This window comes from Myotis brandtii, unplaced genomic scaffold (genome assembly GCF_000412655.1).
Source record: "Myotis brandtii unplaced genomic scaffold, ASM41265v1 scaffold147, whole genome shotgun sequence".
Taxonomy (NCBI): domain Eukaryota; kingdom Metazoa; phylum Chordata; class Mammalia; order Chiroptera; family Vespertilionidae; genus Myotis; species Myotis brandtii.
Genome location: NW_005355292.1, coordinates 318,172 through 342,322, shown reverse-complemented (window position 1 = coordinate 342,322; position 24,151 = coordinate 318,172). Strand labels below are relative to the sequence as shown.

General features: G+C 50.1%; 1 protein-coding gene across 11 annotated transcripts; it reads left to right on the top strand.

The window, feature by feature from the left end:
- Nucleotides 1–1,277: 1,277 nt before the first annotated feature.
- Nucleotides 1,278–22,172, top strand: SETD4 (SET domain containing 4). Of its 11 annotated transcripts, none has more exons than XM_014535624.1 (11): nt 1,278–1,447; nt 2,029–2,124; nt 3,580–3,617; nt 6,124–6,212; nt 7,883–8,312; nt 10,583–10,757; nt 13,519–13,600; nt 14,395–14,475; nt 16,077–16,200; nt 17,662–17,878; nt 21,619–22,172. In XM_014535624.1, the coding sequence occupies exons 1-10, from the start codon at nt 1,375–1,377 to the stop codon at nt 17,860–17,862; spliced, it is 1,389 nt and encodes a 462-aa protein (XP_014391110.1). In that variant the 5' UTR covers nt 1,278–1,374; the 3' UTR covers nt 17,863–17,878; nt 21,619–22,172. The 11 variants fall into 11 exon arrangements, with proteins under 11 accessions (XP_014391110.1, XP_014391111.1, XP_014391109.1 ...); XM_014535625.1 differs by lacking the exon at nt 21,619–22,172 and adding an exon at nt 21,319–21,333; XM_014535623.1 differs by lacking the exon at nt 21,619–22,172 and adding an exon at nt 19,114–20,116.
- Nucleotides 22,173–24,151: the final 1,979 nt, after the last annotated feature.

Sequence of the window (24,151 nt, the reverse complement as noted above, 5' to 3'; positions counted from 1 at the left end):
CACCCGCCCAGGGACCCGGCTCGCCACCCTTCGGTGGGTGAAGCAGGGAGCCTTCCAGGGCCGAGGCGGGTGGTAACGGTGCCTGGTCTCCTATCTTGTTACCCACGTCTGCCCGGTGTCGGTGGTAGATTTAAAAGCAGGTGTTGGTCAAAGTGCGCACATAAAATCCCAGCTCTCCCAGGGTACCGTCACCTCGGCATTCATGCACGTGTAAGTCACTGTAGGAGCATATAAAAGTCACAGTAAGCGCCGCCTCCCCTTGCGCATAATTGGCTATCTTTCCTTAAATCTCGTGGTTTTATAAACATACGTAATGTTTATAAATCAAACCTAAAAGGGGTCATTGATGTTTCTGTCTCGATCCCTCTCCCTTCCTCTCTGAAATCAATAAAAATATATTTTAAAAAAAGGGGTCATTGCGTTTGAAATGTTCTGAAACTTTGTTTTTTTTCCCCTTGGACATTTTTACACCTTAGCATATATTTTTTTTCCCTGTTGGTGGCTACATAATATTTCATTATCTGAATCCTGCTGTTTTTTAAATTCTCACCTGAGGATATTTTTATTTTAAATATTAAAAAAAATTGATTTCAGAGATGGAGAGGAATTGAGAAAAACATTGATGAGAAAGAACATAGATCAGCTGCCTCCTGCACATTCCCTACTGGGGATCAGCCTGCAATCCGGTATGTGCCCTGCCCAGGAATCAAACCGAGGTCTCCTGGGTGCATTGGTCCACGCTCAACCACTGAGCCACACCAGCTGGGCTTTCTAAAAAAAATTTTTAGAGAGGAAGGGAGAGAGAAACATTGATGTGAAAGAGGAACATCTATCAGTTGCCTCCTGTAGGTGACTACTGTATAAATTTATATACACACATTTATTTATTTTTTTAAAGGAACTGTTGCCCTAACTGGTTTGGCTCAGTGGATTGAGCGCTGGCCTGCGGACTGAAAGGTCCCAGTTTCGATTCCAGTCAAGGGCATGTACCTTGGTTGCGGGCACATCCCCAGTAGGAGGTGTGCAGGAGGCAGCTGATCGATGTTTCTCTCTCATAGATGTTCCTAACTCTCTATCCCTCTCCCTTTCTCCCTGTAAAAAATCAATAAAATATATTTCAAAAAAAAAAGAAACTGTTTTAGAGGGACCAGTAAAATGTGCATTCCATTACTGCACAAGGGATCATGATTTAGCTCTCAGTATAAAAGTTCTATAACTAAAAACACTTTAGAGAAGTGGTTTACCAAATAATATGTTTGTCTATTTAAATCTTTAAAGGTACCAAGAACAGTGATTATCATACATTGGGAGAAAAAGCAAAGGAAGTGCTTTTTATTTTCGACTGGGCACCTAAACAGAAACTGCAGTTGTAGTATGAAGAAGGGTAGAGGAAGAACAAGCCGGATCAGAAGACGGAAACTCTGCAGAAGTTCTCCATCAAGGGGAGGTACAGTGTTTACTTGTTTTGGTGCCAGTGATATAAAAAGAATCTTGTTGCTTGATATTAACAGGTGCATATAGCTTTTCTCAAGGGCACATGGGCAATGTTCACAGAGAATATTTCTTAAATAATTCTCTTTGTAATTGTGCCATTGTATTCTTTTTAACCCTTGTGGGAATATAAACATATTTCTCATTCCTTCAACTGTGTCTTTTCTGGGGATGACTCCCAGGTTTCTGTTTCTAGCCCTGCCCTCTCTCCTGTCCTCTAATTACCTGCAAGGTATCAATGTTTGGTTATAAACTCCTCATTTTGAGTTCACTGTAACCCAGTTTGAAGACAGGCTGCATGTGAAAGTGCCTGGCCAACTGGGAGGCACCACATTGATAACGGTCAATTTTACCAGTTGCTTCTCCTGCCTCTTTGAGACGATCATATGTTTTTTCTTTTTAGTTTACATTATTTGTACATTTTAAAATTCATTTCTTTTTGTAATAACACTGAGACAATTCATCAGAGGTTTTCTTTTTAAATGGTAGTCTGATTTTATAGTGATCTTAATCACCATTTTTTCCTCCATTGATTAGTGAATGAGAGCTACAAGCCTGAATTTATAGCGCTTAAGAAGTGGTTGAAAGCTAGGAAGTTTGAAGATACAAATTTAATACCTGCTTGCTTTCCAGGTGAGTCTGGCTTTCAGTTCTCATGACCTTTGTCACAGGAGACATGGGCACAGGTGACAGGAAAGCAGGGGTGAACCTTGCTGTATTATCTTGGGGAGCGTATCTCCTATTATGTCAGGCTTCCTGCCTTGTAGCTGTAAATTCTCTTTTAAAAAATATATTTTTATTGATTTCAGAGAGGAAGGGAGAAGGAGAGATAGAGAGAAACATCAGTGATAAGAAAGAATCATTGATCGACTGCCGCCTTCATGCCCCACCCTGGGGGTTGAGCCCACAACCCAGGCATGTGCCCTGACCAGGAATCAAACCCTGACCTCCTGGTTCATAGGTCGACGCCCAACCACTGAGCCATGCTGGCCAGGCTGTAGCTGTAATATTTGGGAAGTTGGATTAACATGCTTTACCTTGTTCTAGAAGCAAATGAAGTGGCTTGTGGGAAGAAATGCCGAAATGGTGAAATAAAATTCAAAATTACAAAAGGGGGATGAGAATAGAAAAATAAGGCGAAGGCAGGAATAAGGATAATCCATAAAAATTGCGGTTATAAAATCTTGCACCCTCTCGGAGGCGAGCCACCAATCTGATGTTCCTTTCCAGCAGTGTAGACAAATATGGCCAGCCACCAATCTGATGTTCCTTTCCAGCCGTGTAGACAGGTTATATGGCCAGCCACCAATCTGATGTTCCTTTCCAGCTGTGTAGACAGGTTATATGGCCTGTGACCAATCTGATGTTCCTTTCCAGCAGTGTAGACAGGTTATATGGCCAGTGACCCGAGTCTTAGTGTTATTGTCCATCAGCAGAAGCGCAGACGTTCCTGGAACTTAGTCTGTAATAAGCTTTACTTTCATACGGTCCTGGTGGCCACTTCCCGCCTCGCCTTAGTAAGTGTAGCTTGCTGGGCTCTGTTTTCTGAACTTGAACACTATGTTGTAGAAATACCGGTAAAGCATCTTCCAGGTTTATCCCGTATGCCAAGTTCTGTTCATATACAGGGGTGGATGGAAGTCGGTTTACAGTTGTGAGTACTCAAAACACAGAGTTTATTCTTGTAATGCATTAATTATTGTATTACTTATTTGTATTTCAACTGTAAGCCTACTTCTGCCTACCCCTGTATCTGGTTGGAGATACATTTCCGCTTAAATTATCATACAATTCTAAAGGAGACCCCAGCGGAGGAGGTCAGCTGAAGGGTTCCTGAGAGACCCGGAAGCAGATCTGTAGAAGGTGCCTGGTCTGTAGGTCTTGATTCTGAAGCTCACTTTGCCCTTCGAGGATTACAAACCCAAGGGGAGGTCAGCACATTTACATTTTCCAGAGCAGCTTCTTGATCCTCCGGGACTCAGGGTACAAGACACCCGGCTTTGAAGTTCATTCACATCTTCTATTCAGAGTGTCTCTGAGGCCTGGAAGCTGCAGTAGATTCACCCTTTCCTGTCTTTGCGTTCCTAGATACCGGGAGAGGGCTGATGAGCAAAACGTCCCTGCAGGTGAGCATCTCTCTTGTCCTTGAGACCCAGTGCAGATGTTGTTGCTTTGTTTTTGTGGGTTAAACCAAGTGGATTAAAAATATGCTCAGCATACAGGCATGTTTTACTTACAGATAAGTTTCAGTAGAACTCTGCCAGTCAGAGTTGCTTGCCGCATACCGGAGACAAACCCAAGGTGCAGGGCTTGCACAGAGCAGCTTATTGTGCTGTCACATGAACACGCCTGGGTAGGTGACCTGGCTGGTGTGGCGTCCCGTGGCCGTCAGAGGCCCAGGACTTAGCCGCTCTCTACCCACGTCCTTAGAGGGAGCTGCCACCCTCAGGTCCAGCGTGTAGCTCCTGGGGCTGGAGCAGCAGGACCCAGCAAGGGGTGAGCAAGGGCAGCTTCTCCCGTCCAGGAAAGGGGACCCACGAACCAGCCTCCTCTCCGTGGCCAGCGACCAGGTGCGCAGCCCCAGCGGCGGGAGGCGACACCTGTCCGTAGTGCCCTTCGGGGGGTGGGGGTGGTGAGGAGGAGAGAGGCTGTTGGGGAGGCAGCCAGCAGACTGCCACAGCGGATTTTATAAACCAGATCATGTGCTAACCGTGCACGGGAGGGAGCCGCTCTCATCTGAGAGACTGCATAGCAGAGGAGGTAGAACCGAGCGAGCAGAGGGAGGAGGCCTCGGGGCCTGTCCCAGGCGCCAGCCTGCTGTGGCACCGGAGGGACAAGGCTCCGGACCCTGTGGGCTTCCGTCTCCTCCCCTGGAAAACAAGGAGGTGAATGGCATGGTGATCTGATCTCCGAGGTCCATTTATGCCATTTAAAGGACAGAATACAGTTTTCTGTAAAGCTACCAGTTAATTCCTTAATTTATTTTTATTTAAAATTATTTTAATTTCTTAATTTAATTTATATAAACCCAGCCTTGTACATACTAGTATGTTTAGCGTAAAGAATGGTAACCTTTAGTGTTGTAATTCTATTATGCTGTTTTAATTTTTAAATTACTTTATAATTTTTAGTTGTGGCAAAATATATACTAGTATAAAATAAAACTTACCATCTTAACCACTTTAACTGTGCAGCTTATTAGCATTAAGTACATGTACATTGCTGTGTAATGTTTTTGTTTTTTGAACAGAGGTGTAATTGACCTCATTCTGTAGCAGCATTTGGAGAGGAGACATATACCTCTCATGCATATAGCAGTGACTGTAGGTTATTTTTTTAAATAGGTTTTTATTTATTTTAAAGAGAGAGGAAGGGAGAGGGAGAAAGATAGAAACATTGATGAGAGAGAAACATGGCATGGATGAGAGAGAAACATGGATCGGCTGCCTCCTGCACACCCCTACTGGGGTTTGAGCCTGCAACCTGGGCATGTGCCCTGACCAGGAATCAAACCTTGACCTCCTAGTAGTTCATAGGTCGATGCTCAACCATGGAGCCACACTGGCTGGGCTGCCCAGCTTTTAAGTGTTCAGTTTGATGAGTTTTGATGATGAAGAGATTTACCCCAAGGACCATATAGACCATTTTATCAAGTGGCTTAAAAAAAAATCCTCACCTGAGAATATGTTTTTATTGATTAGAGAGAGAGAGAGAGAGAGAGAGAGAGAGAGAGAGAGATCCACATGAGAGAGAAACATTGGTAGGTTGTCTCCCTTACCCGCCCTGAGTGGAGATCAAGCCTGAAACCTAGGTATGTACCCTGACCGGGAATCGAGCCGCAACCTTTTGTTGTACAGGACGATTCTCTAACCAACTGAGCCACCGGGTGGATTTTTTAAAAACCATAAAGTCATGGATGTCGGGGCAGGAAGAGGTGATAGTGGTGATCTAGTCTAATCTCGATTTACAGATGAGGCAACTGGCAGTGGCACCCAGCTGATTTTGGGCTGAAATTCGTAACTGAGATGCCAGTTACAACGACAGCAGGACCTTACGCCTGGCTTGTTGGCGACTTACTTGTTTCTGGGGTCCGTTACTTGCATCTTAATTTTCCTTTCTCTGGTTCCGTCTCTGTGTGAAGAGCTGTACTTCTGCAGGTGCTAAGACGAGCCCCTTGTGCTGGTGGGCTGCCCTTGCTTTAGCTAGTGGACACAGGCTAGAGGGAGGGTGGGCCATTTCTAGGACAGCCGCTGGATACATGGGGTTGCACCAGATGGGTTTTTGTGTGTGAGTGTGTGGGGTTCTGTCTGTTTCCTGAAGGTAGCACAATTTCCTGGCCTAAGAAAGTGAAGGAACAATTTGATTTGAGTTGTCAGTGTTTCCACTTTCCTTTCTGGTGAAAGGTTGACAGTCACATAATTGACCTTTAATTCCTGTTGTGGTCATAGTACCTGCGCTGGAGCGGCCTTGCCTACATCCGCTGACTCAGGCTTGGCAGTTAGTCGGTGGTGGTCTCTGTGGTTGGGTTCTTCTGGGTTCTTAGTAGATGAAACCGAGGACTTGAAAAGACGTGTACTCACAGACCCTTCCCAAAGCACGGGCATTCTAAACTCTGCTTTCTTTTTCGGGAAGGAGGGACAGGTGATTATTTCGTTGCCTGAGAGTTGCCTGCTCACCACGGACACAGTGATTAGGAGCTACTTAGGGGCGTACATTGCTAAGTAAGTGACCGCACACATGCTACCTGGGCACCGCTTCTCCTTAAAGTCTGTACCATCGGCAGGTATGTCACCTGAGGCAGAGTTCAGGAGGACCCAGCCCCTTGCATAGCCGATACCTGCAATGGTGCAACAGGGCTACTCTGGTCTGTGAAGTTTGTTTTAATTCATGGCAAACTGGGAGGTGGGTTTGAGTCCTGATCTATCCCAGAAACTGCAGATGAAATGGGATAATGAAGTCAGGGCTGAGCGCCTTGCTCACAGTAGCTTGTTCTCCATCGTAGTGGAGCGTGACAGATGTCAATTTCTTTTATTTTTACCCTCATTGTACTTGCTTGAATTTTCTTTCAACTCTGAAGAGCTGTTGACATTAGGAAAGAGTTAGTCTTATTTAGCATAGGAGAGAGGGGGCCAGCCTTGAAGGGGAGAACTAATTTCCAGCTCATGTTATCCTGGGCCTCTGTTCGGGGCCCTGTCTGAGGACAGTGCGTGAGAGCCTCAGCAGAAGGGCTTCTAAATTATGAGGTTTGAAAGATTGAATTGTGTCTTAACCCGGGGTAAATTCTGAATGTGTCCCCCCCCCCTAGCTTTTTAAAAAGTTAATGTATTTTTATTGATTTCAGAGAGGAAGGGAGAGGGAGAGGTAGATAGAAACATCAGTGATGAGTCATCAATCCGCTGCCTTCAGCACGCCCCCTACTGGGGATTGAGCCTGCAACCGGGGCATGTGTCCTGCCTGGAATTGAACCTACGTCTTGGTTCATAGATCGACACTCAACCACTGAGCCGCACTGGCTGGGCCCCACTTGCTTTCGTAAGAGGACTGATATATCTTTATTGGTGTGAGTGGAGGCAAGGATGCTCTTAGTATTAATGTTTTCCATATCGTTCTGAAATTTTGAGTAGAATGTATGGTAATATAGGAATCTAGACGTTGAAGGATTAATGTAAACTTTCCTTAATACATTCATGCAGCATGAGATTTTTTACTGTGAACAGATAAAAATACTGCAATGTATAATTTGCAATAGCGATGGTAATTTAGGATTAAAATAGAAATGCCTGCATGTACCAGTGGATGTACTAGGTTCTTTCCATTGGTTTCCCCCACCAAGTGCTCTAGTTATCCCAGTGAAACCAGTGGACTGCCAGCGAAAGCTTAAAGCTGGACAACCAAGTTGGAAGCAGAGAGGGCATTTGCAGAAAGGAATCTTGCGAACAAAGCTGGGACTCGGGTGGTGAGTCAGCTCTTGTGTGGCGTGACCTGCTCAGAGCACTTGTGTTGGGTGCTCTCTGGAGAGGAAGCTTTGAGGAAGGAAGACCCTCCCACGGGCCATGAAATAAGCTGGGCAAGTGCTGACTGCCCCGCCCCTCTGGGAGCAGAACTAACCACTAGAGCAGTGGTTCTCAACCTTCTGGCCCTTTCAATACAGTTCCTCATGTTGTGACCCAACCATAAAATTATTTTCGTTGCTACTTCATAACTGTAATGTTGCTACTGTTATGAATCGTCACGTAAATATCTGATACACAGGAAGGTCTTAGGCGACCCCTGTGAAAGGGTCGTTGGACCCCCAAAGGGGTCGCGACCCACAGGTTGAGAACCGCTGCACTAGAGTGTCTGTATCTTCCAATAAGAGTAACTTCTTTACTCTGGCTTTTAATTTGAAAAGGTGGCAGCCTCCCCCGTCTCCTCTGCTGGCTCTGTGCACCTTTCTAGTTGCAGAAAAGCATGCTGGGGACCAGTCCCCCTGGAAGCCCTACCTGGAGGTTTTACCGAAGGCCTACACCTGCCCTGTGTGTTTGGAGCCGGAAGTGGTGGCTCTTCTTCCCAGACCTTTGGAAGCGAAGGCCAGAGAGCAGAGGGCGCGTGTGCGCGAGCTGTTCACTTCCTCCCGAGGCTTCTTCTCCTCCCTGCAGCCTCTGCTCTCTGAGGCTGCGGCGAGCGTCTTCAGCTACAGGGCCTTCCTGTGGGCCTGGTGCACGGTCAACACCAGAGCCGTGTACATGAAGCGGGGCCGGAGGCAGGGCCTGTCCGCGGAGCCAGACACCTGTGCGCTCGCCCCGTACCTGGATCTGCTGAACCACAGCCCGGCCGTCCAGGTGAGAGGCTGCCAAGGGGACACCCGTTCTGTTTCCACAGGGAGGACAGCGACTTTAGAACCTGTGTCCTAGAATAGGGAGTGGGCCCCCAGGGAAGGTGTGCCGGCTCTAGGTGACTGCCTGCCGCCAGGGGTCTCCTGTCTGCTCCCGACCCCATGTCCCTCCAGGCCCGCAGAGCCCAGTGCTATTACCCCCGCTTCCCCGCCGCAGGTCTTAACCCGCAGCCTCCCCTCCCTCGCCCACCTGGCCCACCTGTGGTGCACGGTCTTCCTCCTTCCAGAACTGGCCCAGGAGTCTGGTTTGCGTTTCTGTCCCGACCCCTTTTATACTTGGGGGCATTGCTGTCCGCTTTGATCTTTGCTGTGATCTCTGGTTAATGTACTGCCCCCCTCTCTGAGCTCTGCAGTCTTAGAGGACGGGACTTTGCTTTGTTCCTCTTTGTAATCCCAGTGCTCAGCGCAGGGCCTGGCATGTAGTAGGCCTTCAATAAACCTTTATTAAAAAAACACACAAAACAAGCAAACAAAACTTTATGGAGTGGGGAAAGGAGTCCGGAAGTCATTGGAGAACCTTGCTGTGGGAGAGTCAGATCCCTTGCCCTCTGCCCTCTCCCCTGTGGCACAGGAAGGAGACGGTTCTGTCTGCAGGGCCTGCTGGGGAAGGGCCTGCCTGAGGGCAGAGGTGTCTGTAATCAGCTCACCCACAGCCAACCCTCCCAGGGTCCACTTGCAGGCACACTGGCTGGGACCCCAGCTCGCTGTCCTCTTCACACCCGGCTGCCTGGGGAAGACCCGTGCCACCCGAGTGCAGGGCCTGCTGGGGAAGGGCCTGCCTGAGGGCAGAGGTGTCTGTAATCAGCTCACCCACAGCCAACCCTCCCAGGGTCAACTTGCAGGCACACTGGCTGGGACCCCTGCTCGCTGTCCTCTTCACACCCGGCCGCCTGGGGAAGACCTGTGCCACCCGGTTAGCCACCTGGTTCGCCCACTGCCATTGGGAGGGAGCATGAGGAGGCCCTGCCATGCCTCCCAGGCCAGGACACTCCTTGCCTGTGTGCTTGTCACTTCCTTAGGAGGATGCGTTTCTGACAACACTGAGTGGGGGGGCCAAGCCTGGAAGGGTGTCTGGTTGATGTTGATGAAATGAGTGGGGCCGTAGTACAATAGGATGCTGGACACAGGGACTCTGCCCCATTGGGGTGGCTTTATTTTACTGGGCTGTTAATGCATTTACGCCCCCAGGACCAGTGATTTTACAGTTGAGTGTGGGTACCGCCTTCAGCCGGGGGCATGTGGCTCAGGGCCCTGGTGGGCTGAACATTTCCTCTCTGGCCCTCTATGGAAGAAGTTGCTGGCCGGGTCTGCGTTGCAGCTGGCTTTTGGCATGAGACTCCAAACCATGGCCTTAATCTATTGTTGATGCTGCCAGGTGGGAATTTCAGCCTGCTCCTCCTCCTCGCCTCCTGGGGCTCGCTGGGCTTGCTGCTAAGGAAGGGGCCTCAGTGCCTGCACCCACTCCTTTCTGTGGGGAGCAGGTAGGTCTTCTTGTTCTTTTCCTCTCTACCCATCAGCTCACAAAACCGTCACAAAATCCATACGACAGTGTCAGCCAGTGTCATGCTCAAAGGCCTTATTGTAAGACCTGAAATTCCGCGTGAACCTCGACACCTTTGGGCTCACGGGGCCCCAGAGGCCTGGCGGGCAGCTCCTCTGCTCGCACCGCGTAGTCCCCGGCCTGGTGCGGAAGGCTTCCCGGCTGGTTGCTCTGTCAGCCAGACTAGCTGCCCCCCACCTGGTCCTCACCCTAACAGGTTCACCTCCCCGCCAGCCCTGGAAGTTATTCCAACAAGTAACTCACATCTTCCCCGGGGAACCAGTGACCTCTTGTTACTACAAAGCCTGCTTCCTGTGGCCCCTGCTGGTGGCTGCCCGCGGACGAGTACAGCCTGGGGGCCGGCCGCCTGTCCGCCCCCCTCCTCCCTCCTCCCTCCTCCCCCTCCTCCCTCCCCGGGCTGTCTGTGTGACATATCCATTGTCAGGTGTTATCCATTGTCAAGTGTTTGCCATCCCCAGGGCCCAGGGGTGGGCCTCCCTCGCCAGTGGGGCGAATGGAGGCGAACTAGGGGCTGCCCTGGGAACCTTCATCGATCCCACGTGCGGTTACATTCAGCGATGAGTGTTTCAAAGGGGCATCGGGCTTAAATAAACATAATAACTTAGTCGTTTTAGTTTTGGGTTTTGCTTTAAAAAACTAACGATTTTCCTTTCTAGGTGAAAGCAGCATTTAATGAGGAAACCCGCTGTTATGAAATCAGGACGGGCTCGGGCTGCAGACGGCACGAGGAGGTGTTCATCTGCTACGGCCCCCACGACAGCCGGCGGCTGCTGCTGGAGTACGGGTTTGTTCCCTGCGGGAACCCCCACGCGTGTGTCCCCGTCTCACAAGGTCGGATGAACTTCGGTTCCTATCACTAAGATGGTATACACTTCCCCATCTGGGGGTGAGGTTCTTTTAAGTTTTAATAAAAATGGCAATCCTTTTTTTTCCTTCTAAATATTTTTATTGATATCAGAGAGGAAGGGAGAGGGAGAGAGATAGAAACATCAGTGATGAGAGAGAGTCACTGATTGGCTGCCTCCTGCACGCCCCCCAGTGGGGATCGAGCCCGAAACCCAGGCATGTGCCCTGACAGGGAATTGAACTGTGACCTCCTGGTTCATAGGTTGACACTCAACCACTGAGCCATGCCGGCTGGGCAGCAATCCTTAAAATGTATGTTGTTTATTTTCTCCGAGGTAGGGCTCTGGCTCGCCTCACTCTGGCTGACCATGTAATTGCGATAATGAAGTAAAAACAACGAAGCTTTGACCGACATTGAGGATGAGAAGAGCGGAGAAGAGTTTATTGTGTTCGGTCAGACAGGAATGGAGGACCGTAAAAACAACGAAGCTTTGACCGACATTGAGGATGAGAGGAGCCGAGACAGGAATGGAGGACCAGGAAGCGTGCTAAGGAAATGCATATTTAATAGATGGAAAGAAATGGAGATCTCTGTACTGAGACGTTTCACTGTTACTAAAGATGGAACAGGATTAGAAAGCCACACATATAAACATTCAGCACTGCTGTGTGTGAAGCACTGCTTACCACGGAGAGACGTATGGCAGTCCTTGTTCCGGGGCGCGGTGCGTGATGAAGTCCTGGGTTACGCTCTTTTGTGGCCATTAAGTAGCCCTCATCCTTGGTGTTACTCTTTCTAAGATCAGGATTTAGCTAGTAAATTTATGCTGTGGCCCAGCTGGCGTGGCTCAGTGGTTGAGCGTTGACCGACCTATATGAACCAGGAGGTCACCGTTCAATTTCCGGTTAGGGAACATGCCTGGGTTGCGGGCTCTAAGATGGTATACACTTCCCCATCTGGGGGTGAGGTTCTTTTAAGTTTTAATAAAAATGGCAATCCTTTTTTTTCCTTCTAAATATTTTTATTGATATCAGAGAGGAAGGGAGAGGGAGAGAGATAGAAACATCAGTGATGAGAGAGAGTCACTGATTGGCTGCCTCCTGCACGCCCCCCAGTGGGGATCGAGCCCGAAACCCAGGCATGTGCCCTGACAGGGAATTGAACTGTGACCTCCTGGTTCATAGGTTGACACTCAACCACTGAGCCATGCCGGCTGGGCAGCAATCCTTAAAATGTATGTTGTTTATTTTCTCCGAGGTAGGGCTCTGGCTCGCCTCACTCTGGCTGACCATGTAATTGCGATAATGAAGTAAAAACAACGAAGCTTTGACCGACATTGAGGATGAGAGGAGCCGAGACAGGAATGGAGGACCAGGAAGCGTGCTAAGGAAATGCATATTTAATAGATGGAAAGAAATGGAGATCTCTGTACTGAGACGTTTCACTGTTACTAAAGATGGAACAGGATTAGAAAGCCACACATATAAACATTCAGCACTGCTGTGTGTGAAGCACTGCTTACCACGGAGAGACGTATGGCAGTCCTTGTTCCGGGGCGCGGTGCGTGATGAAGTCCTGGGTTACGCTCTTTTGTGGCCATTAAGTAGCCCTCATCCTTGGTGTTACTCTTTCTAAGATCAGGATTTAGCTAGTAAATTTATGCTGTGGCCCAGCTGGCGTGGCTCAGTGGTTGAGCGTTGACCGACCTATATGAACCAGGAGGTCACCGTTCAATTTCCGGTTAGGGAACATGCCTGGGTTGCGGGCTCCATCCCCAGTGGGGGCGTGCAGGAGGCAGCTGATCAGTGAGTCTCTCTCATCATTGATGTTTCTCTCTCTCTCCCTCCCTTCCTCTCTGAAATCAATAAAAATATATTTAAAAAAACTTATGCTGTGAATATTCCCAACATAGTGGGAAACAGTACATGGAAGCCTGGTCCCTTCTGAGGCGGCAGGGACTGTCTCCAGGCGTGAGGAGCAGCACAGTCACCGTGTGTATAATTGAGGTGGTTTTAATACAAGTTCTAGCGGAAATAGAAACGTGGTCGAGGTGCTGCTACTCCATCCTACGGGCAGAATAATGCTGTTCTTTATGAAATAAAAGAGAAACGCAAAAGCGGGCCTTGCTGGTGTCTCAGAAAAGGGGCTTTGAGATTAGCCTCGTATTATCAGAATAACTTTAACATGATGACCATGAAATGCTGACTTGTGATCAACATTTATGTATTAGTGATTATTGCATTTAAAAATAAAGACAAACACGAAGAGAAAATTTAAAAATACAGAAGTCCCTCATGACTCTGCTGCCCAAGTGGCTTAGCCACTGTTTGTATCCTCACTTTCAGTTGCTCAGGTTGTAGTCACAGTTGTGCAGACAGTTGTGAATCTGCGTTTAGAAACTCCGCGCCTCGTGTTGGTGCAGAGCCCGCCTGCGGAGGTGGGCTTCCGAGCAGGCCTGCTGGGGGCGGTCGTCGGGACTGGGCTTGTTGGCTCGTGTGCCGAGTGGGAGCGTGAGCTGGGTTGCGGGTGTTTGGTCCCTGCCTCGTGGAGTTGTTGTGGCTTTTCTGGAGCTGATGACGATCTCATTGCGTGGGCCTTGACGAATAGACCTCTTTTTTGTATGAATGAGGTAAAACTATTTCCATATGGCTTGATTGCAATGGGAAGGAAAGTAAGCTGAGAAGGAAAGGTTTATACTTTTGTCTGAATTACATCCTAAATCTCAGTCTGATTTTTTTTATGTAGATGTGCTTGTTAAATATCTTCCATCAACAGATAAGCAGATGAACAAAAAGATTTCCATTTTAAAGGATCATGATTTTATAGAGTAAGTGTTCCTCTCTCTCAAAATTGTTCCATCGGGAAATTGTGATGAGAAAATGGAGGTTAGGGTTCTGTAGGGATGAGACACCTTCTGACTCTCACCAGCTGGCAGGTAGGTGTTTATCGAGCACTTACTCTGCAGTGAGCGGTGCTTGGTGTCGTGGGCACACGGGAGTGTAAGATACTTCCCCAGAAAGCTTTTCAGGGACGTAGAGGCCAGCTTGGACAGGAAATCATGGTGCCAGAAGGGAGCCTGGATGAGTTGGTTGTGGCCCAGGTTGCGTTGGTCTCTGAATGGGGTACGGTGGGTGGCATCGGCTGGTGGAGGCCAGGCTGGCCCTCCCTGACCACGGCGTGGGCTCTGGGGAGGGGGGTGGCTGGTGACTTCACACCCAAGGGGAGAAGAGGGTCAGGGCTCTCCCTTCGGTGATGAAGTGCAGTTGTGAGTGACCCAGCTCCGTCCCAGGCCGGTCGCGCTGTGGTGCTGCCGCTAGTTTAACCCCCAGACCACCCAGAGGCGTCAGCTCCGTCTCCCTGTGACGCCGTGACTGCCGCTGGACCTCCTCCAGCTTCAGCTTCTGACCCAAGTGCATTGGAAAATGGCTTGCATTTTTTTTTTTTAACATGAGAGATTTTCCTGTTACTCAGGCTTTATCATTAGGTATTTGAAGACTTACTTTCCTTTTGTCTTTCTGACCAAGACCGCAGGCTCCATAACGTTTAGTGGCCGCTTTAGAGAAACTGCTTTAGCCCTGGTCCCGAAGTACTAGTGACAGCTTGTCCTGTCCCCCCTCGCAGAAACCTGACGTTCGGATGGGACGGGCCGTCCTGGAGGCTGCTCACGGCCCTGAAGCTGCTGTGTCTGGAGGCTGGAGAGTTGTGAGTGCACGTGGGCGGTCAGGCTGTAGCTCTGGGATGCCATCGTGGGCGGGCTGCGTGCTCTTGATGCCACTCACCCGCCGGCTGGGTGTTTCTCTCCTTAGTTTTCCGGGTTCTGTTTGAGCATCACAGTCAGCGCGTGTGGTTTGGAGAACTTCTAGTCTCTCCTCAGAGGTTCCCCCTGGAACCTGCAGCTCCTTGTTCAGAAGTGTGGGCACAGGCACTGCCCAGAGGGGAGTCTGAGTGGGTGGTTTTCCCGGAGCCAACAGAGCTCCTGCCCCCCCCTCCCCTGTTCTGCCCTAGGAGCAGATCCAGGGAGAGGCCTGGGCGTTTTCATGGGGGAGGAGGCAGGGGAGCCCCTGGTGTAACATGGGTCCTGGTCAGGCTTTTGGTCCCCCCCACCCGCCGGAAAGGACCGAGGGCTCCCGTGGTGTGTGCTGTGCTGCCTGGCCCGGAGCTCCTGCAGCCGGTGCTGGTCTGGTCAGAGCCAGAGCAGAGAAGCCGCGTGCAGGGAGGACTTCCTGAAGGGTGAAGCATCCCTGAGTGGTTGGGAGGGTTCTGTGAGATAGCTCAGCGCCCAGAAGTGGTGGTGCTGGCTCAGTGGGGCCTCTGATGTTTTGGTTCTGCATTTCTTTTTTTAAAATTTATTTTATTGATTTTTTACCGAGAGGAAGGGAGAAGGATAGAGAGTTAGAAACATCGATGAGAGAGAAACATCGATCAGCTGCCTCCTGCACACCTCCTACTGGGGATGTGCCCGCAACCAAGGTACATGCCCTTGACCGGAATCGAACCTGGGACCCTTCAGTTCGCAGGTCAACGCTCTATCCATTGAGCCAAACTGGTCAGGGCTGGTTCTGCATTTCTAAGCGCCTTCTGTTTACTTGCACTCGGATGTTGCCGCAGGCCCAGTCACCGTGCCTTTCGCCGTCCAAGCCACTTCCTCTGCAGATTCTGTACGCCCAGCATCTGTTCCTCCACCCTCCTCCCATTAGTGCTTCTTCCAGGCGCTGCCACCTTCGGCTCAGGATCCTGCTGTGGCTCCCTCTTTAAAAATAAATGTTCTTACTGATTTCAGAGAGAGGAGGGGAGGGAGAGAGACAGAAGCATAAGCGATGAGAGAGACTCACCAATCTGCTGCCTCCCGGACTCCCGCACGCCCCTCACTGGGGATCAAGCCCACTACCCCCGGCATGTGCCCTGACTGGGAATCGAACCGTGACCTCCTTGGTTCATGGGTCGACGCTCACCCACTGAGCCACGCCAGCCGGGCTGCTCTTGCTCCCTCTTGCCTACCCTCAGACATGTATCCTACCTGCCGGCCCACTGCGCACGACCCAGGGTCGCGCGGTAATGAGTGCCAGGCTCGCTTCCTGTTCTCGCCGTGCCTTCTTGTGAACCTCGTCCGTTTCAGCACAGGAGGAGCATGGGCGGGAGCGTGGGGAGTCCCTGTTGGGGGTTTATGAGAGGAATCCACTGTGGGACGGGCTTCGTGATGCTTCTGGAAACAGGAGAGGGCTGTGTGTGTTGTTTAGGTGTAAAAGTCGTCTTTACTTTTTGAGACCCTGCTGAAATGATCTTATTAAACATTTTGGTTCTAGTCCTCGCTGGAAAAAAGTCCTTCTTGGGGAGAGAATTTCAGATACAAATGAGAAGATGAGTTTGGACATCGCCCAGAAAATATGCCGTTATTTCACAGAGGAGGCTAGTGCTATGCTTCAAAAGGTATGTTTCTATAATTTTGCATCTCTTTTTAATGTATTTTTTTTATTGATTTCAGAGAGGAAGGGAGAGGAAGAGAGAGGTAGAAACATCAATGATGAGAGGGAATCATTGACTGGCTGCCTCCTGCTCGTTGGACCAAGCCCGCACCCCAGGCATGTGCCCTTGACTGGAATTGAACCTGGGACCCTTCTGTCCGCAGGCTAATGCTCTCTCTGCTGAGCCAAACCTGCTAGGGCTTGCATCTTTTTCTTAAAGAAGTGTTTTGATTAAGAAGTGACTTGTTTTGGGCATGTTGGATAGGGATGGTACACCTTCTTTGAGTGTTGCTTAATGTGACCCCTGTGAAAGGGTCGTTCGACCCCCAAAGGGGTCTTGACCCACAGGATGAGAACTGCTGCGTTAAATGCATGAACATTGATGTAATCTGTTTTTTGACTGTTAACATTCTGTCTGCACCTTTTAATAGGTAAAATTATCGCATGAATTCTTGGTAATAGATTTTTAAGTACTCTTTTCCTTTTATTTTTATTTAGTAACTATTTTATTTTATTTTATTTATTTATTTTTTAAAATATATTTTATTGATTTTTACAGAGAGGAAGGGAGAGGGATAGAGAGTTAGAAACATTGATGAGAGAGAAACATCGATCAGCTGCCTCCTGCACACCTCCTACTGGGGATGTGCCCGCAACCAAGGTACATGCCCTTGACTGGAATCGAACCTGGGACCCTTCAGCCCGCAGGCCGACGCTCTATCCACTGAGCCAAACCGGTCAGGGCTAGTAACTATTTTAATTAAATGAGAAAATAGCTGCTCTAGTCGGTTTTGCTCAGTGGATAGAGTGTTGGCCTGTGAACTCAAGGGTCCTGGGTTCGATTCTGGTCAGGGCACATGCCTGGGTTGTGGGCTTGATCCCCAGTGTGGGGCGTGTAGGAGGCAGCCAGTCAGTGATTCTCTCTCATCATTGATGTTTCTATCTCTCTCCCCCTCTCTCTTCCTCTCTGAAATCAATAAAAAAATAAAAATAAAGAACACCTCATTTGAATAAAAACATAACTGGGATTTAAAATATTTTAATGAACTTTGAAGGCAAAGGAAAAAAACCACATAGTCATATCAATTGATGCAGAAAAAGCATTTGACAAAATTCAACACCCATTTTTGATAAAATATTTTAATGAACTTTGAAGGCAACATTGTGCTAAGTGGAATAAACCCGAATGCAGAAGACAAACTGCGCGGCTCCCCCTCTGGGAGGATCTGGGACAGGCAGGGGCATAGAGACCGACCGTGGAGGATGCCAGGGCTGGGGAGGTTGTGTTTAATGGGGACAGTGTCTGGTGATGATTACATAACATTGTGGAAATTCTAAATACCACTGTTTGTACATTTAAAAGTGCTCAAAATGGTAAATGTTATGTATGTTTTATTATATTAAAAAGTTTAAAAATAACTTCCAGGTTTCTCACATGAAAGATAAAGAAATGGCGTTGATACACCAGCTCACTTTGGTGGAAACGTTGTGGACAGAAGAGCTGAAGATCCTCCGGGCATCTGCCGAGACCCTGAGCGGTTTGCAGGCCGCTGTTCGAGACTCACCCACGTGCCTCCGATGGCCTCCCCTGCTGGGTGTCGCCCCCTCTGCGGGGTGTGACGCCTGAAACACTGTACACTAAGGTTCGTTTTACCCTGAATCCTTTTTAGATCTTGGCTCTGGATTTATACTGTTCACAGCGTTTTTACGCCTGTTAACATTCAGGACAAGGGGGCGGGTGTCAGAGCAGAAATCATTCCACAGAAGCCAAGAGCTGCTGCTTAGAAACACTGGACATTGTCGAAGCACAACACGATGCGGTGTTCCCTTCCGGAGCCTCTGGGTGCAGGACGAGCTGCTTCCACTTCTCCCAGCTGAACATTCCGGGTCTCCAAGGGCCACAGCGACCGGGGTTGTGGGAGGCAGGAGAGGGAGTACTACCAGTCGCCGCCCGTCATCTTTAAATGCAGCAGCCCATGCTGCGTACAGGTTAATCCCAAGCTCAAGTGCACGAGTCCTCGGCTCAGCCGGTCAGTGCCACGTGAGCGGCAGAACACACGGTGCTCAGCACTCGGTGCACGTCTCGGCCTCCTGTGAGAACAAGCCCCACTCGCCCCGTCCAGGTGTCTGAGGAGCAGAGCTGAGTCGGGCTCAGCAGTGAGCTGGAGACGCTTCCCTCTTCGTCCACTGGGTGGCGCGAGAGGACCGCCGAGCCGGAAGGCTGGCTCCTCAAAAGCAGGCAGTTGGGATCTGGACAAAGCAAAGCGACTGTGCTCCTGGGACAGAACGCTGGTGTCCCTGCTCTCCTGGGGGCCTTGGCCTCCTTGGGTGAGAACAGGCAGCTACACAGCAGTTCAGGGCGAAGGGGCCTGGCCAGGTGTGGGGCTCAGAGGTGAGGGTGGGGGGGCAGGTGATAAGATGCAGGACTGCCTGTCAGCCTACGACAGCCATAGGAAATGTCAGTATGTGGCACTTTTTCTTGAGCAGAAGAGAATGCCTCATCGCAGGGAGCAGGTTTTAGTTCCATGTCTTCGAGAGCAGGCAGACAGGTCCTGGCCAGGCAAACAGGAAGGCTCACTTCCAAGGGTGTAAACTGAGCCCCCACCCAGAAGGGGGTCTGCTCCTGTGATGGCTTCTGCCAGGTGTGTCTGGAGCCGGGAAGGAGCCTTCCTCTGACGGGCTGGCCGTCCGTCCTTAAAGGCGTGCGTTTGACGTGAGGACAGAGCCTCAAGGTCGAGTGGAGTGTGCTCGGTGTCCTTGGACTCCAGCATCCATGTTGACTGATAGGCTCCGATCCCAACCGGCTGGTGACAGGCGTGAGGTGGCCCCGCACATCACTCGTTTGAAATGATCTCTTGGGTCTGCTGGGCCGTCCCAGGGCCCCGTTGTCTGTCCTCAGGTGGAGACTCGCTCACCTTGCAGGTCCTTGGACCCTCTGCACCACCTCTCCGTGGATGCACATCCCGGCCCCGCCTCGAGCGGGCGGCATTCCATGCAGAGCGCCTGCAGGGCCTGGCGAGGCCCCTGCTGCAGGTTTGAAGGTTCCCCTGGAACTGGACGCGGAGAGAGACCCACACGTGGCCGTCGGTCTGATTGGAGTTGCCTGACGGTGGCGGCTGTTTGTCTGGAAGCGATCTTGCTGAGGAGGTCAGGTGGGGGCCAGGCGCTGTTTCTGATGTGGTTTAATGTGCAGGTGAGGCTGGGAGCCATGGCTCACGTGGGCTCGACAGAAACTGTGAGAGGAAGGATTCTGTCTCCATTCGGGAGCAGGAGCAGCGTCCTGGCAGGGCCATGGTAGCCCATCTTCTTCCTTTATAATCTGTAGTGGCAGGAGCCCCCGGAGCTCACCTACAACCTGCTCCCCACGGTGGTCTGCAGCCAGCAGCGCCCGCGCCCCGGGAGCTCGCCTGTTAGAAAGGAGACTCACACCCTGGGCCTGACGCGTCCGAGTCTGCGCAGTGACGGACGTCAGAAACGCTGCCTCAGGCCAGCTCTCCAGCATCTCCAGGGCCCGCGTGGGTGCGGGGCCAGCTCGGTGCCAGGCTGTGCCATCCATGCATGGAGTCCTCCTCGCCGGGCACCGTTCTCTCGATGGATGGGGAAAGCCCGGCTCGGGCCAGGGGGCGAAGTCTCTGCCGCAGACATCAGAGCCCGGGCCGAGCGCGGATGGGGCCAGGGGCTTGCACCGAAGCATCTCTGCGTAGACACCTTTGCAGCAGACATTTCCGCGCAGACATTTCTGCCTCATAACTAATGGGCTGTGAGGCATTTCTGCCGTAAGAGAGAGAGAATGACTGGCTGGCAGGTTTGTTGTTTGGCTTTATTTCTCTATTGACGAAGCAGTCAGGTGCCGTAAAAATAAAAATAACTGGTGGCGATTTGCTTTTCTTGTTTTGCTTCATTTCTCCATGGATGAGGTTCTCACAGTCGCTCCTGTTTTAGGTTAGGTCACGTGTAGCTCTCAGCCAGCCCTTAGCATCGTTGGCACTTCTCCCCGATGACCATGACTCCCCCAGGAGTTGTGTTCTCATCCTGCAAGAGGACACGGGGAGGAGAAAGCAAGGCCAGGCCCCCGAGGGCAGAGGCAGGCCCACGGCTCCCACGGAAGGAGAAAGTGCTTCGGCGCCGTCCACAGAACAGAGTCTGCTGTTTGTGCGGTGTTGCCATGACTACAGTTTAAATGTAGTGACATAGTCTGCATCTCACAGGAAACTTTTGAATTTTGTTTTTCACCTTTTCACGTTTCATTATGCCCTTCCAAATGTCCCTCTTTTTTTATTTATTTATTTGTTTATTTATTTATTATTTTATTTTATTTCTTTTCTTTTTTTTTTATTGCTTAAAGTATTACAAATGTCTCCTTTTTCCCCCAGCCCTTGACAATCCCCTGGCCTCCCCTACCCCCCAGTGTCTATGTCCCTCTTTTATATATCGTGATTTTACCTTTTTAATGGTAAAAGGTAACTAGTTATGTGGCGAGGATGTTTGCTGCAGGGATGCTGTGGCCACGGTTTGGGCCAGAGCATGTGGTGGGACGGACTTCTCCCGGCCCATTTCTGGCTGCCTGGGGTTCTGGGACAGGAAGGCCTAGCGGAGGAGGACACGCGGGGGGCTGGGGCGTGGGGAGGACCGGGCAGTGCCCTCTGCGCTGGCTGTGCCTGTTTTGTCCTGTGCTTCGGTCCCCGCAGCCGGCTCTGACGTGCTGCAGGCTCGCAGGTGGATGGAGCCGGCGGGGCTGCCGGCAGTCTGGGGTCTGGGGGTGATTTCACGTCATTGTTGGCGCCCATTAGTTCAGATTTGTGCAGAATGACGGAGCAGCCCCCGTGCCCTTCCTTTCTTTATTGCGTGTTTTCTTTGTGAGGGGAATAAAGAGCCGACTGCCTTTTAAGGGACAGGAACACTGAGTTTTGTCTTCCCATCCCATTACTGTCAAACAAGTCACCTGAGAACTCAGGTCACATGGTCCGGCTTGCAGAGTGCGGCGCTCCCGAGAGGACGGCTCACAGGGGTTCCCAGCAGACCGAGAAGAATGCCTTTTATCATGTTCTGCTTTCTACCTCCCACTGTTCTATTTCCCTTCCAGCATCACTCAGGCCCAGATGGTATTTGTCAGGAGTAATTGGCGAGCGCCGGAGGCTGTGTTCAGTCTGCTTGAATGGAAAATCTCAAAGCGGTTGTCATGTTGAAAGAAAATACTACATTTGATCTTTTTTTATGATTTCTGCAGACATGGTGCGTGTCTGCATTTTTAGCCTCATGGCCCCTGTACATTTGGGGGAAACGCCCTGCAGGAAGTAGCACTTCGCAGTTCATTCACCTTCTGCGGAGAAGTAACCCCCGCACATGGGGAGTCACTTAGAAACCATGATTTATTTCCACTAGGGGCTCAGGAGCCGCTGGCACACAGGTTGCTGGACACCCACTCAGGACGTAGGGCTTCGTGTCTCGTGTCTGTTCCTGCGAGGATGTTTATTCTTCTGGATGGAACGGTGCCTGAGGGCGGTGGCGGCCATCCTCCAGCCCTGCGCCGGCCGGCCTCTCGCTGCCCCTTTCCGGGAAGGACGTCGGGCCCGCGGGGGAGACTCCTGGTCAGAGAGCAGAGCGGCGAGACCGAGAGCGAGGCCGGGCATGCAGACGGCCTCTCAGACGGTCCCCAGCACGGGGCACAGGACACAGTGTGGAGGCTTTCCAAGGGCACACAACCCCATCGCAGGCACCTTCCTCCATGTTCCCATGTGTATCCACACACACCCTGAGGAGTGCCCTCGCCGCCACAGGCCGCAGAGCCGTGGGATGGACGCACCACCTCTCGTCTAGAGCGCTGAGCTGCTAAGTCATGAGTCATGAGTCACCACCGTGTTGTAGAAAACTCTAGATTGGGGGTCAGCAAACTAGCCACTCCCTGTATTTCTAAATAAAGTTTTTTAAAAATGGGAACTTTTTTATTGTGGTAAAATATGCATAACATAGAATTTGCCATTTAAACCATTTTAAATGTACAATTCAGTGGCATTGAGGATCATGTTGTGTAACCATCACCATTTCCAAAACTTCCATGGCCCCAAACAGAAATTCTTTACCCATTAAATGGTAACTCCCCAGCCCCCTCTCCCCCAGTACCCGCTAACCTCTAATCTATCGTGTCTCTGTAACTTGTCTGTTCTCAATATTTCATGTAAGTGGAATCATGTAACATTTGCCCTTTTGTGTCTGGCCTGTTTCACTTAGCACAGCTTCTGAGGTCCAATCACGTAGCAGGTGCCAGGACTCCCTTTTTTATGGCTAATACTCCACTGTATGTAAGGGCCACATTTCTTTTTTCTTCTTAAATATATATTTTTATTGATTTCAGAGAGGAAGAGAGAGGGGGAGAGAGAGAGAGAGAAACATCAATGATGAGAGAGAATCATTGATCGGCTGCCTCCTGCACGCCCCCTCCTGGGATTGAGCCTGCAACCTGGGCATGTGCCCTTGAGGGGAGTCGAACCTGGGACCCTTCAGTCCACAGTCTGACACTCTATCCACTGAGCCAACCCAGCTAGGGCCACATTTCTTCCTTTTTTTTTTTATTTTTAAAATGTATTTTATTGGTTTTTCACAGAGAGGAAGGGAGAGGGATAGAGAGTTAGAAACATCGATGAGAGAGAAACATCGATCAGCTGCCTCCTGCACACTCCCTACTGGGGATGTGCCCACAACCCAGGTACATGCCCGTGACCGGAATCGAACCCGGGACCCTTCAGTCTGCAGGCAGATGCTCTAGCCACTGAGCCAAACCGGTTAGGGCACACATTTCTTTTTTGAGGAGGACATTTTCCTCTAGCCTCTTGGGTTCAGTGGCTGGGGCCTGTGAATTAAACCAACAAAAGATAGATCAACAGGAGTAAAGATTTATTTTGCGTGTACATAGGGGCTACACAGAAAAGCAATGAAAAAGCCAAGAAGTAGTTAGGGTTAAGAGCTTATGTACCATTTTAAAAAAGGGCAGTAAGTTGTAGAGAAGTGACTAGACAAAGGAGGAGAGATTTGGGCTTCCCGGGGGAAGGTAAATTGCGGGAAGCTAATGGAGGATAAGGGCTGTTTAGTAACGTTCGTTACGCCGACTCCAGTTGGCAGGCCCCGTGACAGGAGTCCGGTGATTCAGACTTGTCTCTTCCTGGCATGAGGGGCGGGGGGTGGGGATGGGGGGGAACCTTTCCAAATGGAAACCTACGCTCGGGTTTTTGGCGGAAAGGAGGGTGGAGAGTTTCTCCTGCACCTGCTGTTTCTCAGGCGCCTTCAGCGGAGGAGCCCGTACGCCAACGTGGCCCCTTTTGGGGCAGCCTTTTCTGACCCCGTTCACACGGTTCAGCCCAGTGCGGCACGTAGGGGATGACACGCACATCCAAGCTGTAGAGATGTGTGTGCATCTGGCACAACGACAGCCCGGCGTGGACTCAGAGTTTCAGAAAATATCAACAAATGTGGGGAAATGAGGCAAATGACACTATGCTTTTTTTGGGCGACTTTATAAAACAGCCACGTGTTGGGTAAAGCAGCCACGAAAGACCTCAGAAACCCGTCACTCTATAGGCAAAAACATCATGTTGCTGATGTAATTATTGAGACTTACTTTTTCAATGTGTTTTAAGGAATAGGTTATATTTAAAAGGGGTGTTGATTTTGTTCTGTATCCCAAGGATAACGAAGCAAGCATGCACTATAATAAATACGTTTAAATAAACATGATTTTTGCTAAAAATCACAACAAATGGAATTCACTGATTTTCTTTTTTTTATTTTATTTTATTTTTTTTTATTGCTTAAAGTATTACAAAGGGTATTACATATGTGTCCTTTTTTTCCCCGCCCTTGACAATCCCCTGTCCTCCCCTAACCCCCAGTGTCTTATGTCCATTGGTTTTGCTTATATGCAT

Coding starts and splice junctions, on each gene's coding strand:
- SETD4 (XM_014535624.1), top strand. CDS start 1,375: ATGAAGAAGGGTAGAGGAAGAACAAGCCGGATCAGAAGACGGAAACTC. Junction 14,476..16,076: donor TGTCTGGAGGCTGGAGAGTT/GTGAGTGCACGT, acceptor TTTTGGTTCTAG/TCCTCGCTGGAAAAAAGTCC. Junction 16,201..17,661: donor CTAGTGCTATGCTTCAAAAG/GTATGTTTCTAT, acceptor AATAACTTCCAG/GTTTCTCACATGAAAGATAA.